The sequence below is a fragment of the Gossypium hirsutum genome, chromosome D01 (assembly GCF_007990345.1).
Source record: "Gossypium hirsutum isolate 1008001.06 chromosome D01, Gossypium_hirsutum_v2.1, whole genome shotgun sequence".
Lineage (NCBI taxonomy): Eukaryota > Viridiplantae > Streptophyta > Magnoliopsida > Malvales > Malvaceae > Gossypium > Gossypium hirsutum.
This window is the reverse complement of record NC_053437.1, coordinates 7,135,730-7,162,057: the sequence shown is the minus strand read 5'-3', so window position 1 is coordinate 7,162,057 and position 26,328 is coordinate 7,135,730. Positions and strand designations below refer to the sequence as shown.

General features: G+C 33.9%; 3 protein-coding genes across 4 annotated transcripts; 2 read left to right on the top strand and 1 right to left on the bottom strand.

Moving 5' to 3' along the window:
• Positions 1-3,573: 3,573 nt before the first annotated feature.
• On the top strand, positions 3,574-5,123 carry LOC107917810 (probable protein arginine N-methyltransferase 1). Its single transcript, XM_016847140.2, has 4 exons — positions 3,574-3,841; positions 4,003-4,118; positions 4,261-4,411; positions 4,529-5,123. Exons 1-4 carry the CDS (start codon positions 3,589-3,591, stop codon positions 4,732-4,734), a joined length of 726 nt encoding a protein of 241 aa, XP_016702629.2. The 5' UTR covers positions 3,574-3,588; the 3' UTR covers positions 4,735-5,123.
• Positions 5,124-6,756: 1,633 nt separating this feature from the next.
• Positions 6,757-11,315, top strand: LOC107917811 (phosphoinositide phospholipase C 5). Of its 2 annotated transcripts, none has more exons than XR_005909244.1 (4): positions 6,757-7,258; positions 7,605-7,889; positions 8,315-8,981; positions 10,916-11,315. XR_005909244.1 is itself a non-coding variant. In XM_016847143.2 (4 exons), the coding sequence occupies exons 2-4, from the start codon at positions 8,254-8,256 to the stop codon at positions 10,928-10,930; spliced, it is 363 nt and encodes a 120-aa protein (XP_016702632.1). In that variant the 5' UTR covers positions 6,757-7,258; positions 7,605-8,253; the 3' UTR covers positions 10,931-11,315. The 2 variants fall into 2 exon arrangements, 1 of the variants encoding a protein (XP_016702632.1); XM_016847143.2 differs by having other exon boundaries at positions 7,605-8,550; positions 8,931-8,981.
• Positions 11,316-11,919: 604 nt separating this feature from the next.
• Positions 11,920-14,007, bottom strand: LOC107917178 (TMV resistance protein N-like). Its single transcript, XM_016846553.2, has 2 exons — positions 13,922-14,007; positions 11,920-13,036 (listed from the first exon to the last, which is right to left on the bottom strand). The coding sequence occupies exons 1-2, from the start codon at positions 14,005-14,007 to the stop codon at positions 11,920-11,922; spliced, it is 1,203 nt and encodes a 400-aa protein (XP_016702042.2).
• Positions 14,008-26,328: the final 12,321 nt, after the last annotated feature.

The window sequence follows — 26,328 nt, the reverse complement described above, 5'->3', positions numbered from 1 at the left end:
CAGGAATAGCCCCATCATAAAGGTTGCAGTCATCTAAATTCAGCTTCTTCAAAGAACTCAAACCAGACAAAATAGCAGGTAGCTTCAAGGTCATAGAGTTCGAACTAAGTCTTTGTGTGGGCCTAGAAATAAAACGCCAATGTGATCGTACTCTATATGGTGGTCCCTTGCATCCTTGTAAAGAAAGAAACTTGAGATTTTTCATATGAAAAATGAAGGATGGTGGTGTCGTTATGGCAGTCTCACTTAGGTTAAGCTCTTCCAAAGATTCTAGTTGTTGCAAACTCTCTGGAAAATTTTTAAGTTTAGAGCAACCTGAGAGAATAAGAGTTTTAAGGAATTCACACCCACCTATGCTGCTCGGGAGACTCTCAAGCTTACTGTAACCTTTCAAATTTAGTAACATAAGACGCCTGAGATGTCCAATTGAAGAGGGAAGTTCTTTAATACTAGTCCCATCCAAACAAAGCTCTTTTAGACATTCCATTTCCCCCACGATCTCTGGAATCCTGTCTATATTTGAGCAACCTGAAAGAATTAATGTTTGTAGAGATCCATTCCCAATTTTGGATGGGAAAATCCTAAGTCTCTTGCAGTTTCTTAAATTCAAAAGCTTCAGCCTCCTTAGAAACTTGACGGTAGGATCAAAATCTACCATTCCAGTACCTTCTAGAATCAAACTTTCAAGATTTGGGGCCATACTGAAGTCTGGTGTTTTCACAAGGTTTTTAGAGCCTTTGAGGTCGACCAATTTTAACTTATATAAAGGCTGTAAAAGAAAAAAATGAAAAAGAAAACCAAAGATGAAATGCCATTTTATTTTTGATATTTTGTGTTTATGTTATCTTGGTCAAAATTAATTGATCAAACAAAATAACTCTTACCGTGGTTGGCTTCCACAACTTTTCAATGCGGCTATAAGGCAGAAGAAGTGCAACAAGGTTCTCTGGTTGGAAGTTTGAAGGGAAGGAGTTGAAAGGATATCCATGCCATTCTAAAAGCCTTAACTCGTTACTAAGATATTTGAAACCACGAGAATTCGGAACATTGAAGACTCTGAGCAGTCTTAGCCTGTTCATCATCAAAAAGGCATCAGCATTCAAAGTCCAAGTGTTCTGTTTCCTGATAACCACCAAGGAAAAAGAGGAATGAGCTTTACAATATACAGAGTAATCAACTACATATACACAGATAGGTGTATGAATTTACACCTGATAGAATCGATGACTAGACCTTGAACAGCTTTCGCTACACCAAAACAGGCTTTTAGCGGCACTTTTAGTGGCGTTTGGACAAAAAACGCCGCTAAAAATCGAGCATTAGCGGCGCTTTACATAAAACGCCGTTAAAGATCGAGCATTAGCGGCGCTTTCAGAAAAGCGCCACTAAAAATGAGCATTAGAAAAATGCCGCTAAAAATCTAAGCCAAACGGCATCGTTTTTTGACCTTTCGGGGCTTTAGCGGCGTTTTTTAAAAAGCGTCGCTGATGCTCAGATCTTTAGCGGCGTTTTTGAAAAAGCGCCGCTAATGCTTAGGCTTTTAGCGGCGTTTTTAAAAAAGTGCCGCAAAAATATTTTATCTTTCTATTTACTATTTAATTTGTTTATTGTGTTAATTAAAATTCAATTTATTTTAATTGAATATTTGTTAAAAATGGAAAAATTGAAATACTATTATTTAAAATAAGTTTAAAATTTTTTGGGTACATGACTGATTAATTTTTAATTTATATATTAAATAATTTCATATATAATTGTAAAAGATACGATAGTATTAATTTTAAAATATTTAATTAATTATCATTATAGTTTAGGGTTTAATATATATGGTTTAGGGTATATGGTTAATTTAGGATTTAAGGCTGGTTTAGGAGTTACAATTTTAAGGTTTATAGATTATGAAATTAGAGATTATGGATTAGGGATTTTGGTTTAAGGGTTGTGATTTAGGGGTTAGGGGTTAGTGGTTAGGGGTTAGAGATTAAAAGTTAGTGAGTTAGGGTTTATAAATTCGATGTTAGGTTAGGGTTTAAGGTTTAGATTAATTAGTGTGTTTTAATTTATATTAAATAAGGTTTAGGGGTTAGGGGTTAGGGATTTGGGTTAGGGTTTAGGGTTTAGATTAAGTAATGTTTTTTAATTTATATATTAAATAAGGTTTAGGGGTTAGTAGTTAGGGGTTAGAGGTTAGGGGTTAAAGGTTAAGAGTTAGTGATTTACACCATGTTTGGTTGGGTGTATTGGCTATGCCAATACACCCCTAATCGGTGGGCCCCATTTAATCCCACTTCAATCCTCTGTTTGGTTCAGGGTATTGGCTAATACCCGTCTATTACATTACACCCCTAATCCCCAAAATCCACCGATTTCTATTACGTTCCTCTTTCTCAGATTAGGTGCTGCTTGAGTTTTAGACCCTGTTTTACCCTCCTGCTTCCCCTTTCCGTCTTCTGTTTCTTCTTTCTGTCTTTCTTTTGCTGAAGATTACAATAGAACCGACGCTTGGCCTTCTCAACCTTTTATTTTCGGAGTTTACTGCAACTGGAAAGGTAAATTCATATTTCTAACTCTCTTTTGCTCTCAAATTTATATGGATTCCTGTATTTTAATTAGCTTAAGTTCCGAGTAGATTTCTATTTCTTAAAGGTTTTTGTTGCTGGTGGAAATCGGAACTCGATTGCAATGTAAATTGTCTCGTTTTCTCTGTTTTAATTAGCAATGTAAATTGCTTCAAAACCCAAGACTGAAAAACCAGCTACTCCTCGAACTACCACTCGACCCTCTGGGATTTTTAAACTTACCCCTGTTTCTCCTACTTTGGCTCGATTCCTTGGAGCCCCAGAGGCTTCCCGTTCCGATGCTGTTAAGCATATCTGGAGCTATATAAAATCCCATAACCTTCAGGTTCTCTCCATCTCTATTGCGTCCTATATAAAGTTATATTGTTTGGTCTAAATAAATGTGGGCTTGAGTAAATATCTGGGAAAATGTTGTTCAATTTTGGTAGTTAATTTGTACCATTTATTAATGGTTCTTGTTGCGAGTTGTTTGCTTGATGGCTTTATGAGGTTTCTTTACCCTTTCCATGGGCATTTGTTCCCTCTATAATATTTTTTTTGTGCTTGTTAATGCTGGGGTTTGGACCTGTTTGGTGTTTATTGTTCAAGAGTAGTTAAGCTAGCAGCTGTAGTAGGATTAGTTCATTAGGTAAATAGTTCTCTGTGATTGGATTCAATAATTCAATTATATCATCAATCAGTTCCGAGTGAAATGTTTGCCGGATTCTGTTTGTTCTAAATTCTTACACTCCTAGCGTCTATCTCTTATTTGTCAAATGCTGTTCATATTTTTCCCTTTCCTAGGTTGAATGCTCCCATATGGCTGACATGGCTAAACAAATTGTTGAAACAAATGGCTTGCCTGATGGTGAAGTTTTTAAAATTGTTGTGTCTTCTTGTATTGCTTCGTGTGGTTGGGGGCAGCTAGCTACTTTGTTAGTTAAATTCTCTGTTGCATGCTATAATTTGCAGAAAGTAGCTTAGATTCCTGCTATAACTGTTAATTGATTGAGATTTTAACTCCATCATCATGTCAAGCTCTCTTGAGCAGTTTACTTCCTTATTATTTCGTGTGGTGAACGGGCTGGGCCTTTTAAATTTATTTTTACTCTTGCTCATCAAAGCAAAACTTTTGTTAGGTTCTTATAAGCTACATTCTTTACAATCAAAGTTCTTATTCCTTCACCCGTGTCAGGTTGATGATGGAGTTGTGCTACCAGATGAAGCTTCTCTTTACTTGACAGCAATTGAGGATGCCGAGTACAAAGACGACAAGATCGAATGTGAGTATAACAGACTGCTAAATTGATATAAATCTAGGTATTCATGTTCATATGTATTTGTATAACTTTCAACGAGTTTTTCTATTGTGTTTCATTGCAATTCAACTTTTTGTATTCTTATATATACCCCATCTTTTCTACATGGCATCATCTTGCTACAGTTTGGAATAATGTTTATGGCTTTGACATGAGTTGTATAAAAAAGCAAGCTATGATGGAACCTCTTGTTGACACGGTTGACCAGAAACAAATTGTAACAAATTGCCACCTTCTCAAGGTGAGAAAATACACAAGCATATTCCTGTATGTATGTATATATCATTGGGTATCTATAAATATGAACACTTATTGGAAATTATTTTACAAAATAATGTGTTTGGAGTACAACTGAATTATTTATTTTGGTTTTCTGGTTTCAGACAATGGATATTTCTAAGATGGTTCTTGGGGATGCTTCTTTCACTGCACCTTTCAAGCTTATTGCAGAGCGTGATGATTACGTCCATGCTTTCGTTGCATATTTTGATGTTTCGTTTACCAAATGCCACAAATTGATGGGTTTCTCTACAGGTTTGTATCTACATCAAAATTCTCCATCCTTTGTCCTTTCCATTTTATCTACGAATAGAAATCAGCAAGCCAGCCTAGAAGAACTTTGCCTTGGCTAATGGCAAATACAAAATGCAGGACCAATATCGCGAGCTACCCATTGGAAGCAAACAGTCCTCTATCTAGAGGATGTTTTAACCATCTATGAAGGGGAGACAATAATTGGGAGCATGACTGTTGCACCAAACAAGAAGAATCCCCGAGACGTTGATATAATGGTTAAATATTCATTGAGCGGACGACGTTGTGTGGTTTCGAGAGTTCAATTCTATAAGATGCGCTGATTTTGTTGCAGAGTATTTCATCACCACTACTAGCTGTAGGATACCTTGTTTGCATGTTCCTCAAATGTTTCACCAACATTTTTTTAATTCCTTTTCTACTTTCTTTTTTCTCGAAAGGTTTTCCCTGAGAAAGAAAAACACATAAGATGCATGTACTTCATTAACTCAATCCAACTGTTTTCTTCTCATGTATGCTTCATATTGAGTCTTGTGTTTTGTGCTGATGTGAGGGAGCATATATACAAATGACATTGGATGTATGACATAGGACTAAATAGATTTTGAGCTTTGACAAGCTGCTTATAAGCATTGTTTCTTATAGAAGAAACACATTATTGGAGAAAGCTTTTGAATCTCCCAACTATTGGATTTGGGTTTCTTTTTGACAATTTGTTTATTGTGCTTTTGTTTAGATGATGAGAAAGGAAAGTCAAGAATTATATTTACTCGTTAAGTTAAATGAAGATATTTGTAATTTAAAAAATAAAAATTTAATATAAATTTAAAATAAGAGTTTAACTAAAAAATAAGAGTTAGTGGCAAAAATTAATAAAATTTAAATTTTAGTGGTAAAATTCAATAACATAAAAATTAAGTTACAAATTTACTCATTTTTTAAAAAAATAACGGCAAATATAAATAAAAATAAAGTACAGTGACAAATTTCAATATTTATCTATAGTATGATGATAAATTATATATTTTTATTAACTTATATTTAATAATAATTATGTTAAATTATATTTTATAGTATTATATATTATGATTTTAGAAAATTCATATAAGAATATTTAATATTAAGAATTTTATTAAATCATATATTTTAATTAAAATATATTTAATATTAATTATTTCAAATTATATTTTATAGTATCATATATTATGATTTGAGTAAATTCATATAAGAATATTGATTATTAAGAATTTTATTATAAATTATATATTTTAATTAAAATATATTTAATAATAATTATGTTAAAATATGATTAAATTATTTATTACTGATAATAATAATATTATTAAAATTTAAATAACAATAACAATAATCATTTACCAAAACAATTTTATGCTAAGGGTATTCTAGTCATTTTAGTTTTTTCCATTATGCTATTACACCTCTATTCCATTCAACCAAACACAAGATTACTATTACGCCTCTATTCCATTACATTCAACCAAACAGTGGATTAGCTATTACACCTCTAATCCAATACACCTCTAATCCCAATACACCTCTAATCCAATACACCTCTAATCCAATACAGCGAACCAAACGCACCCTTAAGGTTTAAAGATTTGGGGTCGGGTTAGGGTTTAAGGTTTAGATTAATTAGTATTTTTTAATTTATATATTAATTAAGTTCTTATATAATTGTAAAAGAGGGGTTAGGGGTTAGGGGTTAGGGGTTTAGGGTTTATGTTTTATGATTTAAGGTTTAGGAGATAGGGATTAGGGGTTTAGGGTTTAGATTAACATTATGATTATAGTTTAAATTATTTAAGAGATAATAGATAAACTTTATATATATTAAATGGTTTAGAATTTAAGGTTTACTTGAGATTTATTAAATAATAAAATTTTATACAATCTTTTATATTTAAAAATATTTAATCTAAACAATTAATTGATATATTTAAATATTAAATTATAAAAAAATTGATAAAAAAGTAATAGATGGATACGGATAAATAACTATCTATTTTGGATAGGACCAAATTAGAACAAATAAAAATGAAATACAAAAACAAAAATTATAATTTTATCTAATTCTTTTAAATTTAAAAAATACAAAAACAAAAATTGTAAGAAATAGAGCGTTAGCGGCGTTTTTGAAAAAACGCCGCAAAAGGTAGGAAATAGCGGCATTTTTGTTAAAAACGCCAAAAAAAAGAGAGCAATAGTGGCGTTTTTCTTCCAAACGCCAGTAATATTTTTGCAAAATGACGTCGTTTTGTGTTTATATATATTTTTTATCCCAAAATTCCAAATGAAATATATATTTTCCCCCCTTCTTTTTCCCAAAATCGATTCCCTTTATTTTCCCCCCAATTTCTCCCCTACCCCGATTCCCTTTATCTTTCCCCCTAATTTCCCCAAATTGGAAGCCCTCTGCATCTCCTCAAAGGGTACAGATTCATGGAGACCTTACAAGAGTTTTTCAACCAAACCCTAAACTGCGTCTCTCCCAATTTCTTCTTCACTTTGAGGTTTTCTTGCAAGAGTTTATAGAGAGGTGAGACCAAGTAATTTTGGGTTACAACAGAGAAACCGAAGTAACGAAAAAGGTGGATATAGATGGGATCTTGGGTAAACGAGATTCGAAGCTAGGCAAACCAAGCATACCCAGGAGACAAAAATGGGTTAAAAGAAGAGAAACATGGCTGGTTATACTTGGTGTCATCCTCCATGCCGTTTACATGTTAAGCATTTTCGACATCTACTTCAAGACCCCCATTGTTCATGGCATGGATCTTGTCTCCCCTCGCTTCTCTTCTTCTGCTAAACGCCTTGTTCTTCTTGTTGGTAAACCCGCCTTTCTTCTCTTTTTAGGGTTCAACCCCCTTGATTTTGTTGAATAGGATTGATAGTGAAAAATGGCTTGTTGAGTTTGATGCGAATCTGACGATTCAGCTAAATAGAAACAAAGAACCTTTTGGGTATGTTAGTTATTTACTTGTTTTAGCTTTATATTAAAATGATAAGTTTTTTATATGAAAAATGGAGAACTCAATGATGGGCTGTTCATGACTATTGTGGTGCATCTACAGTTTAATGTTTGAAACATTTCATTTCCTGAAATGATTACTCATTTTTTAATGTTTAGTGTAATTACTAATTGCTACGTCTTGGTAAAACCATATCATTGCAGTGGATGGTTTACGTGCTGATAAATTTTTCGAGCCAGATTTGGAAGGGAATTTCAGAGCACCCTTTTTAAGAAATGTGATTAAGAATCAATCAAGGTCGCTGGGGAGTATCTCATGTTCGGCCTCCAACGGAGTCAAGGCCTGGACATGTTGCTATAATTGCTCGATTATAAGGACTGGTATGCCAAATTTATTCTGGATTATTTAGACGCCCACGTGGAATGTATTTCAGTGCAAAGGATAAAGGAGAGATGATGTCTATGATATATAATTGGCCTGCTCAAAAGGTAAGTTTGTGCATGTTATGAATTATTGCTTACTGCACATTTTGAGTATATGTCTGTGAATCATTGCAAGATGGCGGTAGCTAATACCTATATAACATTTTGAGTTTCCTCAACTCCTAACAGCTCTTTGATATTCGCTTGCAAAATTTTAAAAACCATGAATGATTTTGTGAATTACAAATTTTAAAATTTTCTCTCTTAGAAAAAAATATTAAAATTAAAATAACTAATAACTTAAACATTCAGAAAAACATGATTTCTCTCTCTCTCAAGTAATCACCTCTAGATTATGGAATAAAAGTTAAGAAAGGAAACAAAAGTAATTAATGCTAATTTCGATAACACATATAAAGAAGTTATTTACATGCAAAATAACATTAAAAAGAAAAAACTCATTGAGGCGGCACCACCACCGGATGTTATAGCTGCATTCGAGAAGTACGCCGAAGGTGGGCCTCAAATGACGGCGGAGCAGTTGCATAGGTTCTTGGTGGATGCGCAGGGGCAAGGCGGTGCGAAGGTCTCCGACGCGGAGGAGATTCTGCTGCAGGGTCTGCAGAAACGACACCATATGGCGAAGTTCAGAAAACACGCACTGACCCTCGATGATTTCCATCATTACTTGTTTTCTGCAAATCTAAATCTACCAATTGATAATAAGGTGACCCGTTTCTTATTTTCGATGATTTGGTTTTTTCATCTATCCTATTTTGTTATTTATTTTTTTCATTATTTTTATTTTCTTTTAGATAAGCTTTTTTTTTCATTATTTAATTCTTTTTGCATTTGTTGATTATAGTTTAATTGTTATAATCGGTGTTTTGCATTTTGTTGGATGCATATGGCATTTGAACAATTTGTTGGATAATTTTTATTTTTTGCAATTTTCTTTGGCTTGTTACTGCAAATCAAATAGATTCTTTTTATAGGCAGGCAGTGGTAGAAATTCAAGTGTTGTGCATTGGTATTAAGTACTATGTTTGGTGTTTTAATTTTCTATATTTTCGGATTGGTTGACACCAATCACTTGGATACATGCAGGCTTCTTTGGCGTTTACAAGCCTAGTCATTGCAGCTATTCCTACACTGTTTGTAAGTGTTCTGACATCATATTTGTAACTTTTGTCGTAGTTTTTATATGCTAATTAACAGTGATGAGTTAGTTCAAGGTTGTTCATGGGGATTTTGTCGCATGCCTATTATATACTTGATATTTTAAACTACCCCTTATGCGATAATTAGGAAGTCTATGTCAGCCTCAATCAAATAAAGGAATGCTTCAGTTGAGATAAAATTGAGCAAAGGTTTTCAAATTCGATACAATGATTAGGTCTAGTTTGCATTTACAATAAATATCGTTTGGTTGCACGATTTGTATCCTATTTCTGACTGATTTTTTTCCCTCATCATTTTGTTTGCATTGTCTATCCCAACCAGCACTTGTTTATGTTATTTATGGTGAATAATTTCTGTTTGGGTTGAGGGTATATTGTTTAGACATATAGGCTGCTGAATATGCTGAAATACCTTGGTTAATTCAAAATGTGATTATTTGTTCTTTTATGGGTCGCTAGTTAATACTTTAACCTTAACATACTTTGAATGTTCAAAGTAACGATGTTTAGTTGTCTTCCTGTTCATGGCTGTTGTATTTGTATAGTTCTTCCAGATAATGTTGAATAAATTTAGTGACATCAAGAACTGGTCATTTTGATATAAAGCTGGCTGCAAGTTTATGCCTTTGTATGTGTTCCAGTAAAAATTGGACAAAAATGTATGACCCGATTCATTACTGCTCTATAAAATGACAATAATATTTACAATTTTACAAAATATAAAATTATAACTTAGTTTTCTAACAATATTTTGTAAATACAAAGTATAAAATGTATGACCCGATTCAATAATGTAGAAATTTGGTTGGTAGATTTTTTACAATTTTTCAGTTAGATATATGCTAATGTATTTCCAAGTAACTTTCTCTAATATGTAATGACAAAAATGGAAGCAATATCGTTAGATATATGCTATTTTTGCCTTTGAAGCCTAACATGTGATCACAAATATCTAATCCAAAGATTTTGAAATGCATGATGGTATCTATTCTTCCACTTCTTGGATTTTCTCATTTTTTATTCGATTTATTACTTTAAAAATATAAGAGATGTGATGAAATGCATTTTGTAGTTGTCCTTGTTTATAAAAGTTTGTAATGCCTTATACATGTTGGAAGGGATCAGGTTAATTCTCACATGCTTGTTATAGTCAAGTACCTTTTTCATTCTCTTCTTAATTTGACACCCATCTCTTAATATGTTAATCATAAATGGTGATTGTAAATTGTGTGAAGTTCAAATTACTAATTAGTAATTGGCCTTTGTATGTGAACTGTCCTTTCGGATCTACACTTTATTGTATGTTTAAATATTATAGACGTTCAAATTACTAATTAGTAATTGGCCTTAGTATGTTCAAATTAATATAGACGTCAGGTGGTCATATTCATTTTCTTTATTAAAATTTTCTTCGCTTCATTTTCTTTGATATTTTATTTTGTTTTTCCAGTATTTTTCCTCTTTATTTTGATTTTAATTTTTTTTTCATATTTGAAGAATCTTCGATTGTTTTCTATATACTCATTTCTTGATCGGAGTTTGGCTTTAATTTATGCCAGTTTGAATGTCCCAGCAGTACTGTGGCTTGTGGTTTTTCATAATTTTATTGTTATAACTCTTCTTCTAATTTCTTTAAAAAATAAAAGAAATGTATAGTATATTTTAGTCGCTGATATTTTGTTTGAAAATTTATCTAATCTCCTTTGTACTTAAGTTTCTTTACTATGCTGCTATGTTTTATTTGGTACTCAATAAAAACCCTAGATAGTTGGCTATGAATTTTCCTGCTTTTTTTTTTCTCAGCATCTAAAAGTATAGTTCTTTTTTTTTTATCATTTATTTTAAGTGAACGATTGTAGTAGAAGATCTCATGGGAACTTAGTTTAATTGATGAATGCTACTGTGGTATAGCAACAGAAATTGTGAGAGCGAAGGAGGGGGAAAGAAGATGAAAGCAAAAAGGGAACTTGGTGATAGTGTAGACGGGGACCGGGACTTAAAATGGCAGAGAGTTGTGGATTCACCATCTTCACCTCTTGAAGAGTCACTTGTGCCTTATAATGACGATGAAGATGATGAAAGGAGAGCATTGAATCACATAGGCAGCAGAGAAGAAGATGGTCACAGAGTTGAAAATGAAGAAGATGATGAAGATGAAGATGATCCATATCCCTGAAGTTGATTACTGTACATTATGAACTTGTGCATTTTTTTTTTGCAATCAATTACTTGCACTATTTGAACTTGTAATTTTGTAATTTAAATATTAACATGATTTTTCAATATTTTGATTAAAAAAATTAATTTGTTATATGATTAAATATTATCTTTTTGACTAAAAGTATATATTTAATACTAATTAATTTTTTATATCAATAATGTTTGATTTTAATATTTAATAGTATTTTTAGCGGCGTTTGTAATCAAAGTGTCACTAAAAGTCTTGAGCTATAGCGGTGTTTGTGAAAAAAGCGTCGCTATAGGTTTGGGTCTTTAGCGGCGTTTGTGGAAAAAGCGCCGCTAAAGGTTTTGGTCTTTAGCGACACTTGTGGAAAAATCGCTGCTAAAGGTCCTAGTCTTTAGCGGCGTTTGTGGGAAAAGCGTCGCTAAAGGTCTTGGTCTTTAGCGGCGTTTGTAGGAAAAGCGCCGCTAAAGGTCTTAGTCTTTAGCGGCGTTTTGTCCGGCACTTCTCAAAGTGCCGCAAATACTTTTAGAGGCGCTAAAAAGCGCCGCTAAAAGCCTGTTTTGGTGTAGTGGGATCCGTTGCCTAAAAATCAGAGCAATCAACTAATTAATACGGTAAATTTAATGACTTAATAGTGCAATGCACGTCCAAAAATAGTTCAAAGCTAGACTTGCATCCTAGTATCGTATGAATCAACAAATATTCAAGGGTGGAGTAACAGTTAATAGTGCTAAAGGGTTACAGTGTTTTCTATTAGCACATAATTAGTACCCTTTTCCTCCCACAATCTACTACGTTTTCCAGGTTCATTAGGAGATTCTTGGTAAACAATTTTCCTTCCCATCTCTAGTAACAAGTCGTGCATCGACAATTTGTTGTCTTCATCAATTGTTACAAGAGATTTCTTGATGAGAACATCTATTCCAACATCCGGGAAAAATCCACAACCATCGAGAATTTTGGTTACCATATCTTTGTCTTCTCCTTTGAAGAAGCATGCAATATCTAAAAATATATCTTTCTCCAACTGTTCTAACCCATCAAAGCTTATTTGAAGCCTGTCTAGAATTTCTTTGTTGGACTCATTTTTAAGTCTTTCAATAGCACTTCTCCATTGAACTTCATCTGATCTGCCAGACAGAAAAGAACCAAAAACTTCAAGAGCTAACGGAAGGCCATTGGCATATTCCACTACACGTTTAGAAAGCTCAAAAAATTCCATTGCAGGTGTTTCACTTTTGAAAGCTTTCAAATTGAAAATGCGAAGTGCTTCCTTAGCATTCAATTTCGTTGGATTATACACATCATCCACTCCGTAGATTTGCAGCAGATGCTCGTCTCTTGTTGTTATTATAATCCTGCTTCCTAAACTAAACCAAGCTCGCTTCCCTAATAAACATTTTAAGTGTTGTATGTTATTGACATCATCAATAACAACAAAAATCTTTTGATGAGATAACATATGACATATGATGTCATTCCCATAATGAACATTAAAAAAATTGAAACTTTCCTCTGGAAAAATTTGGGAAAGAAGTTGTTTCTGCAAACAAACAAGTCCATGTTTCTCTGCAACTTCACGAACATCGGCCAGAAAGCTTTGGCCTTCAAAATGACTTGAAATTTTGGTATAAACAGATCTTGCAAGAGTTGTTTTACCTAACCCGCCCATACCACAAATCCCTATAATCCGAACACTATCATCTTCCTCCCCTATGCATATTTTGCAATTTAACTCTTCCAAGCGTGATTCAATTCCAATCATGTCATTAGGAGCACTTGCAAATGTTTGACATAATTTTGTTGATACCTTTTCAATGATTTCTCCAATAAGTTCTGATTCATGCCTTCAAATACAAAGCAAAGGAAATAGCTTAGTAAAACTTTAAGGGCACAATCCTTAGCTAATGCCTCAAATTTTAATCTTGATATTGGTAAGATATTATTGAAGTGAAAGAATATGATAGTTACATGTTACTCAAGTGCCATCCTTTGATGTTAGCTACTTGATTTAAAGCAGATCGCCACCTTTGTGTCTTCTCTTTGTTGTCCTGGAAAATATTTTCATGCTTAAAAAAAGCTTCTAGGACTTTTTCGATTTGTTTTCTCAAATCAGATGGATCCACATAATAAAAAATGGGGAAGACATTATGTCCCTTGTCGTTTTTCTGTTGAATAATCTCGGAAAGCTCTTCTAGGCACCAACTTGAAAAACGTTGAAGCAATGGTTAGCATGTAGCAACCAAGACTGTCGAGGGCACTACATGCAGAAGCTGCTAGTTCATCAAGCTAGCAAGCTGTTTTTTACTTATTTTGTATTTTTAAGTAAATGTAATGTAACTTAGTTGTATTTCAACTATGTTAGGTTTATGTTTGATGTAAAACTAATGGTGATTGAGCTGATTAATCAGCTTTGTTGATTTGTACAAGTTAATTAGCTCAAGTTACTAAGTTTGTTAGTGGTAGTAGGTAGTGTTTAGGTTAACCTACTGTTTTGTCAAGTTGTAGGCTTGTTTATGTATTGGCTTTATGCCATTTTCAGTTTTTTGAATGAATTCAACAAGTTTTCATCCATATGCTCTCTATTTTAGCTTTGCTTCAAAATCGGTTTTGTTTTTCAGTTTTGTTTCTTCTGCAAGTCACGATTCTTGCTCGACAAGCTTCGTGTTGAACTTGCTGCTTGTTGCTCTCGGCTCCAACAATTGGTATCTAGAGCCATATTCTTAGAGGACCTGTTGTAGTTCAGTATCAAAACCATGGCATCATCAGGTTTTTCACCAGCTTCACCACCTGTCTTCAATGGAGAGGGCTTCAACATTTGGGCAGTTAAGATGAGGACTTACCTTCAGGCATTTGACCTATGGGAAGTTGTTAACTCAGATGCTGTGCCAGCACCTCTTCGAGCTAATCCAACAGTTGCTCAAATAAGGCAACACACTGATGAAAGAACAAAAAGGCACAAGGCCATGTGATGCATACAGAATTGTGTGACAGATGTGATCTTCATGAGGATCATGGCCCGTGAAACACCAAAAGAAGCTTGGGACAAGCTGAAAGAAGAATTTCAGGGGACTGAGAGAACAAGGCAGCAACAGCTGCTCAACTTGAGAAGGGATTTTGAAAATCTCAAAATGAAAGAGGAAGAAATAGTCAAGCAGTATTCAGATCGAATTATGGCTGTTGTAAACAGTATAAGACTCCTTGGAGAGCAATTCAGTGAAGCTAGAATAGTTGAGAAGGTCATGTCCACTCTACCAGAGAGGTATGAAGCTAATATTTCATCCCTCGAAGACTCAAGGGACTTGACAACTATCTCCTTAACTGAGCTAATCAATGCCCTGTATGCACAAGAGCAAAGAAGAGCTAGAAGACAAGAGGAGCACCAGGAAGGGGCTTTTCAAGCCAAAGTAAAAGAAGCCTCGAGCATCAAAGCTCACAATGGCAAGAAGTTCTGGAAAAACAGGCCTAAAGCCTGATGCTGCTAAGAGCAGTGACCAACTCTGTAGACATTGTAAAAGAGCTGGTCATCCAGAAGATAGATGCTGGTTTAGACCAGATGCAGTACGCCAACACTGCAAGAAAAAGGGCCATGTTGAGAAGGTTTGCAAGAACAGAAGCAAACCAAGGCAGATTCAATTTCAGCAACAAAAGGCAGAAGCTAGAGTGGCTAAAGAGAGCAGTGATCAAGAAGAACAGGTTTTTGCTGTGTCATGTGTAGCAAATCAGAAGAAGGGTTCAAAGGGTTGGCTTCTAGACAGTGGTTGCACAAACCACATGTCACCAGATGAAACTATTTTCAAAACCTTGGACAGAACCTGCAAAACCAAGGTGAAAATTGGAAATGGTCAGTTCATAAATGCTGAAGGAAGAGGAGATGTGCTGATCTATACTCCAACAGGTGCCAAAATAATTTCAAATGTACTCTTAGTACCTAAAATCGATAGGAACCTTCTCAGTATAACTCAACTACTTGAGAAAGGTTACTCAGTTGTGTTCAAGGAGAAAGAATACCAAAATTTTGATCCAAGAGGATCAAACCTCATAACAGTCACCATGACTGACAAATGTTTTGAAGTAGACTAGCCAAATGACTTGCACTCAGCCTGCATAGCCTCCACTGATGACTCTAGACTCTGGCACCAGAGGCTTGGACATGCAAACTACAAATCCATAGCTCGAATGGCCAATGAAGGACTTGCTGAAAACTTCATCGATTCAGTAAAGAATGATGAGCTTTGTGAAATATGTCAACAAGGAAAATTGGTAAGATTGCCATTTCCTACAAGCATAACATGGAGAGCATCAGAGAAGCTGCAACTTGTGCACACTGATGTGTGTGGACCAATGAAGACTGACTCTCTCAAAGGAAACAGGTACTTTATTCTCTTTGTTGATGATTATACAAGATACTGCTGGATTTATTTCCTAAAACAGAAATCAGAAGTTGCATCTGTATTCTTGAAGTATAAAGCTGCTGTAGAAACTGAGTCTGGTTGCAAACTTAGAGCATTGAGGTCAGATAATGGAACTGAGTATACCTCAATTCAGTTCCAAGCCTACTGTGAAGAAGCAGGCATCAAACACCAGCTGACTAATGTGTATACACCCCAACAGAATGGGGTCAGTGAAAGGAAAAACAGAAGCTTGATGAATATGGCAAGATGCCTTCTGTTTGAGAAGAATTTGCCCAAAACTCTATGGGCTGAAGCAGTTAATACAGCAGTTTACCTCTAAAACAGGCTCCCAACCAAGGCTCTAGCTCAGAAGACTCCATTTGAAGCCTGGTTTGGGTTCAAGCCATCTCTGGCTCATCTCAGAACATTTGGTTGTTTGTGCTACACTCAAGTTCCAGCTGAGAAGAGAAGCAAGCTAGATAAAAGGGTTCAAGAAAGGATCCTAATTGGCTATAGCATGGTTAAAAAGGGCTATAGAATCCTAGAACCTACTACAAGCAAGATACTGGTAAGCAGAGATGTTGTGTTCAATGAAAAAAGATGCTAGAATTAGGAAAAGGCTGAACCAGAGGCAGTAACTGAAGACCTAGCATTGGACCAACCTGAAACTGATCAAAACACATCTAAAATGGATATAGATGATGTTCCAGTTAGAGGCACTCGATCATTGACTGATGTCTATGAAAGAGCACAAGTGGCCATTACTGAACCAACTTGTTTTGAAGAGGCAGAAAGCCAGGAGGGCTGGAAACAGGCAATGATTAAAGAAATCAAAATGATTGAAAAGAATCAGACCTGGAGTCTGGTTGAAAAACCAACAAACAGGAACATTATTGGTGTAAAGTGGGTCTATCGAGTCAAAAACAATGCTGATGATAGCCTAAACAAGTTAAAGGCTAGATTGGTTGTGAAATGCTTCAGTTAGAGGTATGGATCAGACTATCTGGAGACCTTTGCACCAGTGGCCAGGCTCGATACCATCAGACTGCTAGTTACCTTAGCAGCACAAAGGCAGTGGATGATACATCAACTTGATGTAAAATCAGCATTTCTAAATGGATATCTTGAAGAGGAGATTTATGTGGAGCAACCTCAAGGTTTCAAGGTGTCTGGCAAGGAAGAAATGGTGTACAAGCTCAACAAAGCCTTGTATGGCTTGAAACAGGCTCCAAGGGCTTGGTATAGCAGAATAGATGGCTACCTGACAAGTCAAGGAATTGAAAGAAGTCTCCGCGAGCCAACCTTGTATGTTAAATCAACTAGTGTTGAAACTCAGCTCATTGTCTCAATATATGTCGATGACTTACTGGTGACAGGAGGAGATCGAGAGATGCTAAGCAACTTTAAAGCCAAAATGCAACATCACTTTGAGATGTCAAACTTGGGATTGATGTCTTACTTCTTAGGCATAGAAGTAACTCAAGCTGAAACTGGAATTTGGCTAAGTCAAAAGACCTTTACTATGAAGGTTCTCAATAAATTCTCAATGGAGAATTGCAAAGAAACCAACACACCGATTGCTGTTGGAGAAAAGCTATCGAGCCAAGATAAGCATGAAAAGGTTTGTGAAACAACCTATCGAAGTCTAGTTGGATGTTTGTTGTATTTGACAGCTACTAGACCTGACATAATGTATGATGTGAGCCTACTCTCGAGGTTTATGCATTGTTCAAATGAAGGTCACTTTAGAGCTGCAAAAAGGGTTCTAAGATACATCAAAGGAACCTTGTCCTATGGAATGCAGTTTACCAAGGCTGAGAACTTGAAGCTGGTTGGCTACTGTGACAGTGATTGGGCAGGTTCTTTAGATGATATGAAGAGCACTACGGGTTATGCATTCAACATAGGCTCTGCTATGATTTGTTGGAGTTCAAAGAAGCAGGGAGTAGTGGCTCAGTCAACTGCAGAGGCAGAATATGTGGCTGCAGCTGCAGCAGTCAATCAAGCCATATGGCTTAGAAAAATTTTAAAAGACATTAACCATGAGCAAAATGAAGCAACTGAGATAATGTGTAATAACCAATCTGCAGTTGCTATAGCAAAGAATCCTGTTTTTCATGGAAGGACCAAGCACTTCAATATCAAGCTCCATGCAGTTCGAGAAATGGAACAAGCTCAGGTTATTAAACTGGTTCATTGCAATTCTGAAGAGCAAATTGCTGATATCTTGACAAAGGCACTCAGTGTTTCAAAATTCAATATTTGAGAGCTAAGATGGGAGTTTGCAACATGCTAACCAAGGAAGGAGTGTTGAAGCAATGGTTAGCATGCAGCAACCAAGACTGTCGAGGGCACTACATGCAAAAGCTGCTAGTTCATCAAGCCAGCAAGCTGTTTTTTACTTATTTTGTATTTTTAAGTTAATGTAATGTAACTTAGTTGTATTTCAACTATGTTAGATTTATGTTTGATGTAAAACTGATGGTGATCGAGCAGATTAACCAGCTTCGTTGATTTGTACAAGTTAATTAGCTCAAGTTACTAAGTTTGTTAGTGGTAGTAGGTAGTGTTTAGGTTAACCTATTGTTTTGTCAAGTTGTAAGCCTGTTTATGTATTGGCTTTATGCCATTTTCAGTTTTTTGAATGAATTCAACAAGTTTTCATCCATATGTTCTCTATTTTAGCTTTGCTTCAAAATCTGTTTTGTTTTTCTGCTTTGTTTCTTCTACAAGTCACGATTCTTGCTCGACAAGCTTCTTGTTGAACTTGTTGCTTGTTGCTTTCGGCTCCAACAAAAAACAATACCCTTCCGACAAAACGATTACAGAGCACCATGACTCATGAATTGCTTTGAAGAGCTCCGGTGCTATGGGTTCACCTGTCTTGAGCTTTTCGTCATCCCTAAAAGTGGTGATTCCTCTCCTTTTGAATGCAGCATAAAGATGATCCGTGAAATTCCTGCGGGTATCCTCACCTCTGAAACTTAAGAAAACATCATATTTCCCTCAAGAAACTGAAGAAGATGATTCCAATAATGATGATGAGGAGGAGGAGGAGGAGGAAGAGGAGGATGTCTCATTATCAAATCTAACCATTGGAACTTAGGAGCTAAGTTGAAGAAATCGATGGCATTTACTTGGTACTTCGGAGATTTTCAAGATTCATTTTTGTGGCAGAAAGGCTGGCCAATTAACACACCTCCAAACAAACTGAGAACAAAAGAAGAGAGGTAGTTTCTCAAAACAAACATTAAGAAGAGCTATATTTGGAGGAAAGTTGATGGAAAGTGAGTAGAAGTAACTAGGCTCTTATACTAGAGATTAATGATTAATCTACAATAAACTTGATTATCACCTTAGAGTACATTGTAATAAAATATTGTAATGATAGCAAAAGACAAACCAAGTTGAAGGAATAGTAATTCACATGAAATTGACGTTGAAAAGAAAAAACATTCTACTTGTTTTTGACACATTCAACTTTATTTTCTAGATTTTCATTTGATTTTGTTCGGTTGTTTCTTTCTTTTCCATCTTCTTTTTCTTTTTCTTTTTTTTTTCTCACTCAATTATAAGAATCTGACAAATCCAACACATATTCCCTATCGACACAAATATAGCTCTCATTTTATCGAGTCTGAGCAACAAAGAACTCGAGCTCAATTACTCTTCCGAATTTCTCATTTAAGTTTTTGGCGAATGCTATAATGTTGTAATGTTATGTTAGCAATAATGTTTGGTGTTATTAAAATAATTAATAGGTTATGTTATAAGAAAAAGCATTTATGAAAAAAAAATTGTATATAAATTTTATCAAACATAAGTTCGATTTTTTGATATATGGTTTTTATTTCTTTTCTCTTTTTTTTTTGTGAAAAAAATGGAAACTATTATGAAATACTAAAACTTTCAAGAGGAGAAGTTTCATATAACTGTAGACCGTCCTCCCTGCTAAAGGCCAGCTTGGTAATACTATCAGTTTCTCTGTTTTCATCTCTAGGAACATATTCAATCAACCAATTTTCCTCATTTTGCAAAAGCTGTAAGATATGCCTGATTAATGTAAAATTTGATCCCCTCAAGGACTCATTGATAGCTCTAGTAACTTCCATATTGTCTGATTGTATCATAATTCTATCATGTATTTTTCCTTGTGTCAACGTCACACCATTGAGGATGCCCTACAATTCAGCTTCAAAAATAGAACATTTACCTAATATGCAATTGAACTCGAGTAAGCATTTGCCACTGTGACTCTCAATACACCACCTGTTGCAGCATAACCTGTGTTAAATTTAATGGCTCCATCAGATCTTAATCGACTCAATCTTCTTGTTTTTACTGTCTATTCTCTCGAGCTCAATCTCACTCGAGTTCCTTCCTTGCAAGATGAAATGTATTGGTTGGCCCAACTATGCGCACTGGACCCCGTGAAAGGTGTATATATTCTTGTTCTTCCGTATCCGCCAAGCAACAATGCCAAAGTAGCACGGCCAATCGACATTCCTCCGGGTTAAATTGAGTCGATTATCCAAATTGCACTCAAGCGACTCTGGTAAATTACTTGAAAAGAAAAAGATTAGCTTATGGGGAGGGACGATTCAGAACCATACCTGTTTCGCTGTATCACAATCCCTTATAGCATGAAGAACATCCTCTGTTTCATGGCCACAGATCAGACACCTTGCTTCACTTCCCACACCACGCCTTAGTCGCTCTGTTTGAGTAAGCAATCTCTATTTGAAGGCCAACCAGAAAAAAAATCCGAACCCTTTGCAGTCCCTTAATTTTAAAAGGACAAAAGAATCATCATAATAATCATTTAAAAAAAATGTATTAATCTTTTTTCAACCGAGTTAGTATCTGATTAACCCGTAACATAAACTTTATTAAAATTTTTATAATAAGTACAGATAATGTTTTTTTTTAGCAATTAGAACTAAAAAATTGATGCTCAAACTTTGATAATGTAATGTAATCTCTTTGAATTAAAGAAATTATTCGGTAAACTCTTCTTATGGTATACGATATAGTCCTTCCAATACTATTATGCGATGTTTTTTTTTCATTTCACATCAAAGTGGCGCGCAGACTACGGTTAAAAGAACAAGTTCTTTTTGAGACCGATCATGTGGGGTTGGTAAACAGACTAAACAATTTAGTCAATGACGTCACCGTAATTGGCCTTTGAATTTTTTACTTCTGCCAATTTAATTTGGACCGAACGGTCTTGTAATAAGGTGGCCCATTTACTTTGTAAAAAAATTGTATAGTGAGGCCGAAAACAGTTTGTTTGAATTGGATTATCCGCCGGAAATCCACAGTGCTGTAATTTGTGATGTTTCTTAATTAATCTAAGTTGACCCTTGTGGTCGTTTTTGTTTAAAAAAAAATATTCCTAATTTTAAAAAATATATATTCTAAAAAGCAAATCCTTTTAAGCTTTAACATTTTATTTTAGATCGATTTAAGGATTAAGTTGTCCATCAAAATTTAGAAACTCTTAGAAAAATTAAATCTATTTAAAATATGGGTAGGATTTGAATTCAAATATTTAAATCCGAATTCGATTGAAACAAACCTATTTTTTCAGTTTATAATTGTAATTGTACTTGTAATCTCTTAGAACAATAATTAATTTTTAATTTTATACTTAATTACTTTAGTGTAAATAAGAAAAAATTATTCTGATACAATAAAAATAGGAGTTATTTTCCTATGCATTTTTAGTAATTTTTTTAAAAAATCCTATAAATAAGACTAAATATTTATGTTCCTTTTTATCTAATTTTCTTTTCAAATATCTTATAAAGAACGTTTATTAAATTTTTAAGGCTTAATGACAAATTTAGGCACTAATGTTTGCATGTTTTGTCAAAATGGCTCTAATTGCATTTTTGAGTCTTTTTTGGCCATCAACCTTTGTTCTTTTTTTTTAATCTGCAATTTTTAATAGATTTAATGAAAGTACCATTAAAAAAGTTAATGGAGATGATGTGGAATTTTAATGTAAAATATTTTTAATGAGATGTAATTTATTACTTAGATAATACAATAAGATAATTACATGTGGAAAATAATAAAATAAATAAATAATACATTAAATTAAATTAAAAAATAACTCTTAATTTAAAGAAAATGAACGTAATTGTAACTGGCCAATTTTATCCGGCCTAGATAAAAATAAACCAAACCAAAAAGAAAAATAATAACAGTCCAAATTTACAGGCCCAAATGAAAAAGTGGCCCAATGGCCCGAAAGACTTAAACGTTTCTGGTAAATCAAAAAACCCTAAGTCCCTCTTCGCCACTCCTCCCTTTCGCACGCATGCCGCCGAGGTGCCTCGTCCTAAGGCCATGACGCACCCTTGCTGCCATCGTTCCACCAAAATGGCGAAGGTGTACGTCCCATTGCCATCCGTTGACCACACCAATGCCTGCAAAAAAGGACAAAGAGAGAAGACAGAAACAGCAAAAATAGTAACAAAAACAGTGGAAATGAATAGTACAAAATAACAATCTGATGTAACTCATGGCTATAAAGGCCAATACCCCAGTTTGTAATTTTTACAGAGAAATATATGCAAAAAAAAGTCAATTAGAAGAAATATAAAAAAAACTCATAATAGTTTTTAAGAAAGGTATTTGTTTCACCTTTGCATATTTATTTTCTTTTAAAACATATCATATATATAGAGAGATATATAAAAAAAATACGAAAGGTTTTACATTAACTGCCGTCGCCGAAGATTTCTCTGGTTTGGAAGGTGGTCGAATCCGTGGTGGGTTGCCAAAAACCTCCTCTGGAGTGACTAGGAACCGTAAGGTCCCTTTGTTTTTTTCTTTCTTTTTCCGAATTTTGGTGGGTTGTTTGGGTATTTTAGCCTCAGATTGAGGCCGAGGGAAATGAAATGGCAAATAGGCCCTTTTCGCGAAAACATGCCAAAATAGGTCCTTTAATTTTAAAGGTAGAAATGAATTTTTTTTGTAAGATTGTTGGCTTAAATATATGGTATAAAACGACACCATTTTGGGCCGATTTGTAGACGTCCAAATGACGTCGTTTTGACTCAAACCTGAGACCCGACCCGAAAGTAGCTAAGATCTGCGTGTTTTCGAGACCAATGGGTTATTTGCAGTCCCGACCCTTTCGCCTTTTATTTATTTTTCAATCTCGTCCTATCTATTTTTATATATTTACAAATTTTACCATAAAATTTCATTTCTGTTTTATTTTGGTCCACATAAGAAACGATGCGCATAAGGAAAAATGATATTTTCCTTTTCAGTCCCTGTCCTTTTTAGCGCGTTACATTTTAATCCTTATTCGCCATTTTTTATTATTTGCAATTTATACCCCTAGTTTTATTTAAATTTTAATTAAATCCTTTATTTATTTAATTTCAGCCTTTTCATTGGATTTTTTTATTTTTATTTTTATTATTTATTTATCTATTTATTGTTATTGCCTTGCTTTTTATTTTAAATTTCATATTGTTCATATTTGTACATATTGTTATATTGTCATTATTATCTCATTTTTATTTTATTTTATTTTTTTCTGTTATCTTATTATTCCTTTTATAATTTTTGGCATTTTCAAGTCGTGTCTTTTCAATCATGTATTTTTTGTTTATTTTATTTTAAGTTACTTTATCTATTTGTTTAATGATTATGTTATTATTATTAAAGTATAACTTTATTTATTTATATTTTATCATTCCAATATTCTATCCATATAGTCATCATCACTACATCATGCATTATGCTTAAATATAATTGGTGGTCTTTATATTATACCCCAAATAAGATAAATACACATCATTTTAAATATTACATTTGTTATTATTCAAAAAAAAAGAAAATTTTTAAAAATAAGGGTAATATGTTTAATTATAAGGTGCATTGAAATGGTAAGTGCTTAAAATGGAAATATGCTTGTGCTCATGAAAGAGTGGTAAGGCTTAGGTTATGCAATTTCTTATTAAATGAGTTATCATGTGATTAATTCAAAAAAGGTCTATGTTTAAATGCACTAGCTTGTGGCTATGGTTGAATGATGTGCTTATAACTGGTGTGTTATGCATATGGAATGAATGTGGAAGATAAAGAAACGCAAATGAAAATAAAGAAATTTTGGAAGAGTTAAAGTTGTTTAAAATTCCTACTATGTTAGGAATAATATATATATAGTGATATTGTAGATTTATTCACTTAGTGAGCTATTAAATATAACGTCATAAGTATTGTGGTATCAATATTGGATTATTCTTGATATGTTTAAATTTCATATTTGAAAAGAAGTATTATGATTAAAGTTATATGAGCTTACTAATCATTCATTGCTTATGTATGTGTTTTCCTTTACTTTTCAGTTTATCGGAAGCTCAATTGGGTATGAAGCTTGTCGGAGTTGTATCACACTATCTATTGGTTCTATCGGTACTTTCAAATGTTTTGATTTTGGTTATAATGGCATGTATAGATTAACATAGAATTGGGCGAGAAATATGGCTTGTAAAATGGTCAATTTTCGTCCACACGGGCAGAGACACGAGTGTGTGTCTCAATCGTGTGTGACACATAGCCAGGTGACACGACTGTGTGTCTCATGTATCTTAAATTTGCACAAAATAGAATGCTCACACGGCCTAGCTCACGGGCGTGTGACTTGGCCGTGTGACCCAAGTCAGTATACTCACATGGGCTCAGACACGGGCTAAGACACGGCCGTGTAACCCTTGTAGTGTTGAAAATTTTAAATATATTTTGAAAAATTTTCTGAGTCTTCGATTTAGTCCCTATTTGTATCTAATATGTAATTAGGGCCTCGAGGGCTCGTTTAAGGTACAATATGTATGATTTTGATTGGTTCTAATGAATGCTAGATGAAATGAAATGTCTGATAATTAATTTGTAAACTTCGGTAATGCTCCGTAACCCTATTCTAGCTACGAATTTGGGTTAGGGGTGTTACAGAATAAGTATCATTTATATAATTGCATTTCAAGAATAATTATGCTCAAAACAATAGTTATTTGAAACAATTTCTATTTAGAACCAGGACCATTATTAGAACAAGTTCTTCAAAGAAAAGTATCACTATGGAACAACTCTTATCCAAAGTAATTTTCATGTTGAGAACAACTCACGTTTGGAACAAATCAAAATAACCCTTATTCTGGAATAACTCTCGTCCAAAAAGAATTTTTTGTGAAGAATAAATTGCATTATGAGAGATGTTTTGTGAAATATGTTTCATAAGGTACTACTTCACCAAAGTAGAATAAGTGGAAATAACTCTGAAATATGATATGTAACAGCTAATTTTCGATAAAATCAAAACAGTGGTTTCGGGACCACAAATTCGATTTTAGAAGAAAAATTATTTTTTATATTATTTTATGGTCTATAGTATGATAGTAATGTCGTATAAAAATTTCGTAAAGAAATTTTATCGGTTACATGTTTAATTTGATTAAGGACCAATTGCACAAAGTGCAAAAGTTGAGTTCTAATAACTAAAATGATTAAATAGCTATGGAATTCAAAATTTGAGGTCCTTATATGGCAAATAGACCATTAAAAATGCTTAGTGGTTAAGGATGATGATTCATCCATGGAAAATAAAATAAAGAAAATGATGAAATTGGAAAATGAAATAATAAAAGATGATAAATGATAAAAAAAATTAAAATATCATCATTTATATCATCTTTCCCAAATTAAAAGCATGGAAACCCTAGCATGAAAACATAAGCTCAAGCCAATTTATTTTGCTTGATTAGGTAAGTATTCTTTCCCGTTTTTAATGATTTTTATATTTTCGAGATCGTAATAGCTTAATTTGCAAAGTTATCAATGTACTAGGGTTTTTCCATGGATGAACATAGATGAATTATGAAGTTTTATGGTAGAAAATGAAAGGTTGTTAGTAGATAAACAGCTTTTGCAAAGGGGATTTTGATGAAATTATGATTTAGGGACTAAATTGAAAAGATGTAAAATTCATGGAAAAATTTTGAATTTTATAAAATACGTGGGCTGTAAATTTTACATGTAAAAATTAGATAGGCTTGGAATAAAGATTAAATTGCATAAATTTTGTTTTTCGAGCTTAGGGACGAAATTATCATTAATTAAAAGTTTAGGGGCAAAATAGTAATTTTTTCTAAGATCTGAAATGAATTGAAATGAACATGAATTAATGTTAAATTCATTTATATAGATTCAGATAGACCAAATTCGGAGTTAGAACGAGGAAAAGAGAAAATGTCGGGTAAGTAGATTTTACGTACATGAAGTCAAGGTAAGTTCGCGTAACTAAATTGTGTATATTTATATGCTTGAATTAAATATTGTGTATGTGAATTGTATAAATGCCAAATATATAAAATTGGTTACATATCCGACAAAGCCCGATAAATATTAAATCTTGTTTGAATAATGGAAATTGATGGATACAAGATTTTCTGATTAATTGTGGTCCTGCATATGTTGCGGACACACCACAGCTCCTACGAGCATCCTGTTATAAGCTCTCTCGAGCTTCTCGTTATATGGTTCTTGCGAGCATCTTGATCTATAGTGATCTTACATGTGTTGCGAACTACTGCAGCTTTTTGTGAACGCCCTGTTATATAATCGATTGTGATCCTGTATATATTACGGACACAAACGCAGCTCTTTGTGAGTGTCCTGATATGACTCGCTTGAACTTCCTTGTAACACCCCTTACCCGTATT